Genomic DNA, 7149 nt, shown 5'->3' on the forward strand with positions numbered 1-7149 from the left:
CGCCGGAGGCATGAGCTACACGAGAGGAAAAAATAAAATTTCAGTCAGTAATGAGATGGAGGGAGGAAAGGCACACTCCAGTCCCTTTCCTAGCCCACTAAAACAGTCTTCCCCAGCCTAGTGCCCTTCATCATCGGAGTTGTAGTCCAAAAACCAGCAAAGTGCACCAGGTTAAGGGATAAATTAGGCTACCCTAGAAACACACCCTGAGAACCATCTCACAGTGTCCATGGGACCACAACAGTATTTTCAAGGTCGTCTTCAGTTTCTCTTCACAAAAAGGCGGTCAGGGAGGAAAAGACCTAGAGCTGCCCCTTCTCCTCCCTTCAAATACTGGCTATTTCTCTTAGTAACTCAAGGTCACACACATTCCTCTGTGAACTGGAGTTGGGAAACAACTGTTGGATATTCCCTTCCCTTCTTACACAAAACACTTGAGAAGATTGGGAAATGGGCAGAAATTACTGCATTGTCCCAAGACCTCTTGCTCACAGACTGGTTAGTTCTCTTCCCCCTTGGTATGGTGGCAGGGCAAAAACTGTGAGCCTCCAGATGTTTAGACTCCGATTCCCATCAGCCCATAGCTGTCAACTTTTCCCTTTTTTTAAGGGAAATTTCCTTATTCCGCATAGAAAAGGGGGAAGTTGACCACTATGCATCAGCCCCGTGCCAGTACCATCAGCCCCTGCCAGTACGGTCAATGGTCAAACATGGTCGTAGCTGCAGTAAAGCTGCATCTATGGTGCATGGGGAAAGAATGTGCTTACCTTGTGCCACCCTAGAAGTTGTAGGTTTTGTTTATGAAGTAAGGTTGGCCTAGCACAATGTACCACAAAACTGCACCATCCAGTTCTGCGGTACAGTTCTGGCTAGGTCAGCCTAGCTTCCCCAAGAAAATGAGAAGGGCGAGGTGAGAGACATTTTCCCTTCGCAACTCTGCTGAAGAGACCAAGGGAAGTGACCTGGACCCCAGGCAAATTGTGGGACCTGCTCCATGACAATTGCTTCAAGAAAGTCTTTGAGCACAGGCATGTCCTCCCCGCGCACAGCTATGTCCTCCCCGCGCACAGCTCTCAACAAGAGAACATGGCTCCAGCGCTGACCCACACACAAAAAGCATGAGCAGCATGTGGAGACTCACTAGTAGCCCATGAGGAAATATTTTTTTTTAACCAAGGCATATTTCTTAGGTTGGAAGTTTGAAAAATGGTCCACACCTGTCATCAGGATTTCAGGAGCTAGAAGAGACATATTGCCCCAGATGGCCTATTCCACCATGGCTGGGCCATTCTATCTACTACCAACTGCTCTGTGACAGGAAGGATCCTGGTTACTTTTTATATGTTGGTGCAGTTTACTGTGATTTTTAAAAACCCCCACAAACCATCACAAGCTGCCTTGCAAGGCTTTGCATCCTGAATATAAATACATGCAATAAATAAACAGAACTAAAACGACGGGAAGGCCTCAAACCTCTAACTCTTTGGTGGCCTCTGCTAAAGGATACTTGAGACACCCAGCAGTGTCCCAAATCAAGCCCTTTCCCCAAGGCTCTGTCATTAGGCAAGGGAGGCATATTTTGCTACCTGAGGTGGGGGGAAGGTGGAGAAAAAATATCAAAATGCAATCCTCTTATGCAACAGACCATCTGCAACCCTTAATAGAACCCCCAAAATCTGACACCTCAGGTGGCTTTCTCCTCATCACGCTTAACGGCAGAGCCTGCCCGAAGAGCAATCAGCACATGCTCAGAGGCTACCCCTCGCTTAACACAGACACACCCCCAAAACATGCTATGGGGCGCTCTTCCGCATTCCTTCTTCCGGGATGCCGATCTCTAGCTTGCAAAGAATCGAATTGCAAAGAAAGACCGCTCCAAGGCTCAAGTTTTTATTAAGCCGTCTTTGGAATGTTGCTTGTTGCTTGACGCGTGCAGGAAGGCTTTCCCACGTGCATGAAGGGGGGTAATCTCTCTCTCTCTCTTTTCCCACATGCACGCCGCAAAACCCCGGGTCTCGCGCGGTTGTGGGCGAGGGAGGGGGCGAACAGGGGGTCTCTCCTTACCGTCGATGTTCTCCCTGTCGCTGATGTGCTGCAGGTTGCATCCCGTGTCCTCCCGGCTCAGCTCGGTGTCGGGGCGGTAGGACTCCAGCCGGGAATGGGCATTCCTCCGCAGCTTGGGGCTGGACGACACGCAGCATGAGGTCGTGTTCCCCATCTCCGCCGCCCGTGGAAAGAGGAGGAAGGAAGGAAGGAAAAAGAAGGGAAGGAAGGGTGATGGTGGAGGAGGAGGAGGAGGGAGGCAGCAGTCACCAGCGACGTCGAGAAGCCATCAGCGTGCTGGGAAACGGCAAGCGCCGCTGCGGGGCAAGACGACGGTGGCGGCGGCAGCAAGCGAGGCTCCCGCCGGCCGCGTTCCCCGGCGGCTGCTGGGGTGCCCCGAGGCTCATGCAAGCCGCCTTGCCCCGCCGCGCGGCTCAGTCCTCGTGCCCAGGCAGGCGCTGCTGCAAAGCCGGGCTATGCCTCTGCTGCTGCTGCTGCTGCTGCTGCAGAGCCGCAGCCCCATTGCCCTCCGCCGCTCCGCCGCCTCTTCTTCCTCTTCCCAGCAGCAGCGGCAGGAGGGGCGGGCTGGCGGCAGCAGCAGCAACACCGCAGCCTTTTCTCCCCCAGAAGCGGCAGCAGAAGCAGCAGCAGCGAACCCCGAGGCTGCCTTTTGCAAAAAGGGGAAAAAAGAAGCGGGGGGAAGCAAAGGGGGAAAACGGTTCCGGTTCAAGTGGGTGGGAACGCCGGGCTCGCTCGCTCTCGCTGCTGCTGCTGCTGCCAGACAAACAGGGCAGGCAGGAGGCAGGCGTCTGTTTCTTTAAGCAGCAGCAGCGCCTCTTCTGCTCGCTCCTCCCGTCGGGGGAAGCCCGGCCCGGCCGCAGCCGAGCGGGAGAGGGAGGGGATCCCAGCCGCGGGCGGAGGGAAAAGCCCCCTGCACGGCAAGGAGCGAGAGAGCCGGCCGCGGCCAGAGACAGCACCGCCTTCCTCTTTTCTGCCGGCTGCCCTGGAAGGAATCGGGCCGGAGGCTCCTCCGCGGCCGGGATCCTCCTCTGCGTGGCTCCGCTGTGGGAGGTCTTCTGCTCTGCTTTCGCTTTCCTCCCCCCTCCCTGAGCTTCGTTTTGGAAGTGACAAGCTGAGGGGCTGGGATAACCCGCGCCCCTTCTGGTTTAGGGGTTAGGAGGGCCCGAGCCGAAAGACGCTGCTAAGGGAACAAGGTCTTGTGTTCGGGTCTCGGCACCACCAGTGCCCCAAATGAATGTAAAGGCTGGCTTCCAGCGGGGGCGGGGGGGGGGGCGTTATTGGATACCTGAAAGTTTCCGGGCAGGGGAGCATCAACACAAATCTGCAAATGCGCATTTATAGGATGCGGACTTGGCATGGCACGGAAGGCAAAGCCAATCCCTGTAAATACATTATTTAGTTTGAACCCCACCCTAGATCACCCCAAATCAGCTTCTCTTCAATTCATTTTACCCCCATTAATTTCTCTCTTTTGCAAATCAATTACCGGTACACTATCTCCCCCCAATTCATTACCCCTGCAAAGTTAAGTAAATTGATTACCCAAAATTTATATCCTACCCAGTAACCAAGATCGCACGCACACAAATTCAGTTTCTCCCAAATTCATAACCCACCCAGATATATTCAAGTGGGCACTCAGAAAGATGGGGGGGGTCATGCCCCATTTGGGTCCATGCCCACCCCAGGTATACCTCTGACGTCAAGCAATGGGGCCTCACCTGGATCACCTAGTCCTAGGAGAAAGCATAAAGGTAAAGGTACCCCTGCCCATACGGGCCAGTCTTGCCAGACTCCAGGGTTGTGCGCCCATCTCACTCAAGAGGCCGGGGGCCAGCGCTGTCCGCAGACACTTCCGGGTCACGTGGCCAGTGTGACATCGCTGCTCTGGCGAGCCAGAGCCGCACACGGAAACGCCGTTTACCTTCCCGCTGGTAAGCGGTCCCTATTTATCTACTTGCACCCGGGGTGCTTTCGAACTGCTAGGTTGGCAGGCGCTGGGACCGAGCAGCGGGAGCGCACCCCGCCGTGGGGATTCGAACCGCCGACCATGCGATCGGCAAGTCCTAGGCACTGAGGTTTTACCCACAGCGCCACCCGCGCATTCTCAAATACAGGGCCATCCCTACCATAAAGCAGATTAAGACGGCTTCCTCAAGAGACAGATGCCAGGCATGTCAAAAGTTCCCTAATTCCCTTAAACTAGCCTGCTCTGCACATCCTAAGTCATCCCACTGCCTTCAGATACCTTGGAAGATGTTGTTCCACTGCCCATCTTGAAATAACATTCAGTGAGAAGGGGGCGAGATTTGATTCAGCTTGTATTAAAGGCAAAGCTACCTAATGTCCACTTTCTGAAATAAAATGCAAACCGAAACATAGCCATGCTTCAAAACTCACTCTTCAGATTACATATACCAGGATAAAGGCTGTATAAGTTTGCATATATAAGTGAATCTAACATACAAAAATGCTTTATAGTAAGGAAAGTTACTTTGCAAAAAAATTGCCTGTTAGGGAATGAATTTTCAGGAGGACCTTTTTTAAAAAAAAATAAAAATAAAACGGTTGTGAAAATGCAGAAAATTTAAGACTGGAAAAATGAGAAAATGAAAGAAACGAAAACTGTTAGATTTGTCTGTCTTTAAATTCAGCTGCCACAGTGCAGTTAGATTCTGTATGCGGAGGTGGGGGTGCCATCCTGTCCTTAGCCTCTGGCACCAAAATGTATTGGGCTGGCCCTCTTCAAAAATGCAGTGCTTTTCTATTTGGATTGCATGTGTCACATCCTACCTTGGGAAGCAGGCTCTGTTGAGGCCTGGTTCAAATTATGCTTCTTCAGCATATAGCGCACGCATGCATACCCTTTGACCGCACATTATCTGGTTAGCAACCCTTTCAGGAGTTAGGAGATCCTGAATCACAGCAATTGTTGGCAGTAATTTTCCTCTTCTTAGTGTGCAGCCAAAGCTTCCTGTGGCTGTTGTAGGATGTGGTTGTTTTGTATTTTTTAAATGAAGTGTGTGTGTGTGTGTGTGTGTGTGTGTGTGTTTAAAAGGTTTTATTTCATTAGCTAGGGGGAAATCCCTTATTTCATTTGAAAGAGAGTTCCATGCTGAGTTCTGGACACCACATCTGAAGAACAGTGCTAACAAACTGCATTGTGTCAAGAAGAAAGGGAAGCAGGATTATCTGGAAACTTAAGTCTTTTGAAGATTGGTTGGACAAGTTGAGCATGTTTAGCCTGGAGAAGATCAGATTAAAGGGTAGTCTCTCTGAAGGGTGGTCACCCTGCAAATGGAGCAGGTTTGTTGTTTGAGGGCAGGAATAGGCCCAGTGAGTGGAAAACTGCAGGCGTTCAGTGAAACATCTTAACAGCACAGGCTATTTGAGGGTGAAGCAAATGGCATTGGGAGGTGGAGGGCTCTCCTTCACTCTTTGATCTTGCAGCCATAGTAGCTCCAGAACTTCTGACTGGTTGCCAAGGGGACACATCCACCAGCACTGAAGAAACGTGGAACTTTCTCTTGTTGGTGTGCAAGTCATAGTTCCTACATGCACAAATGGGTGGGGTGTTTCTTGTTATTGTTAATGTTGTTGTTGTTTAGTCATGTCCAACTCTTCGTGACCCCATGGACCAGAGCACACCAGGCACTCCTGTCTTCCACGGCTCCTGCAGCTTGGTCAAACTCATGTTAGTAGCTTCGAAAACACTGTCCAACCATCTCGTCCTCTGTCGTCCCCTTCTCCTTGTCGTCCCCTTCTCCTTTCCCAACATCAGGGTCTTTTCCAGGGAGTCTTCTCTTCTCATGAGGTGGCCAAAGTATTGCAGCCTCAGCTTCAGGATCTGTCCAGTGAGCACTCAGGGCTGATTTCCTTCAGAATGGAGAGGTTTGATCTTCTTGCAGCCCATGAGACTCTCAAGAGTCTCCTCCAGCACCATAATTCAAAAGCATCAATTCTTTGGCGATCAGCCTTCTTTATGGTCCAGCTCTCACTTCCATACATCACTACTGGGAAAACCATAGCTTTAACTGTACGGACCTTTGTCGGCAAGGTGATGTCTCTGCTTTTTAAGATGCTGTCTAGGTATGTCATCGCTTTTCTCCCAAGAAGCAGGCATCTTTTAATTTTGTGACTGCTGTCACCATCTGCAGTGATCGTGCAACCCAAGAAAGTAAAATCTCTCACTGCCTTCATTTCTTCCCCTTATACTGGCTACCAATTCTGGACTCCATTAAAAGTGCTAGTTTTGGCCTCTAAAGACCTTCAGAGCCTGGTACTGAAGGACTAGTGCTGTAGTTAGTAATTATAGAGTCTAATGGAAGAGGACTATTTAGACTGTGATGTGTTTACTCATCTTATTTCAAACTGTGATACAAGTTAACCCTCTTGCCTTTGGAAGCCCCTCCTGTGAATTCTGCTGAATGGGGCACTGCACTTCTGCCTAAAGTCCTGCCTTTACAGTGTCAAGAGGAAGGATCACCTCTCACAGCTGAAACTTGTGTCAGCAACCAGTTGTTTAAATTAAGGACAAGGTGGGGATTTTGTGGCCCTCCAGATATTGGACTCCAACTCCCATCAGCCCCAGCCAGTATGAGCAATGGATTGTGGGAACTGTAGTACAATGACATCTGGAGGGCCACTGGTTCCCAATCCCTGATTTAGGGTCTGATGCTTGTTTCCGTATTTATTTGTGTTTTTTTGTTGCTGTTTGGCTTTCATCTGGTCATATGATTTGTGTGCCACTTTGAGATTTCCAAAAGCAGTTTATAATCTCTAAAATCAATCTGCCAGCAAATGCATTTCTGCCAACACAAGTCAACACAAAAGAATGTTCAATAAAAAGGGGATTAGTTGTCACCTTATGTCTTTGAAAGCAAATGTCACACACCTCTGCTGCTGCTACTGATTTTAACAGCTGACCCAAATAAATGTGGGAATTAAATGTCAGAAAGGCATGCTCCAGCTTTGGTGGTGATAAATTAATTCATTTCAGCCAAACCAAAAAAGTGGGATGCTTCTGTAAAAATGGTCATCATGTGAGCCACTGTCAAACAAAGCCTCTTCACTGTGCCATGGTTG

At 50.0% G+C, this 7149-nt stretch overlaps 1 protein-coding gene across 1 annotated transcript in view; it reads right to left on the minus strand.

The window, feature by feature from the left end:
- Positions 1-3046, minus strand: part of CCNY (cyclin Y) — a 105553-nt gene extending 102507 nt beyond the window's left edge. The window contains exon 1 of the mRNA XM_028750002.2: positions 2065-3046. Coding sequence (XP_028605835.2) covers positions 2065-2218 — 154 coding nt within the window. The 5' untranslated portion in view covers positions 2219-3046. The remainder of the gene's footprint in view (positions 1-2064) is intronic.
- Between the last annotated feature and the right edge of the window lie 4103 nt (positions 3047-7149).

The sequence above is a fragment of the Podarcis muralis genome, chromosome 12 (assembly GCF_964188315.1).
Source record: "Podarcis muralis chromosome 12, rPodMur119.hap1.1, whole genome shotgun sequence".
In the NCBI taxonomy this organism is placed as follows: Eukaryota; Metazoa; Chordata; class Lepidosauria; order Squamata; family Lacertidae; genus Podarcis; species Podarcis muralis.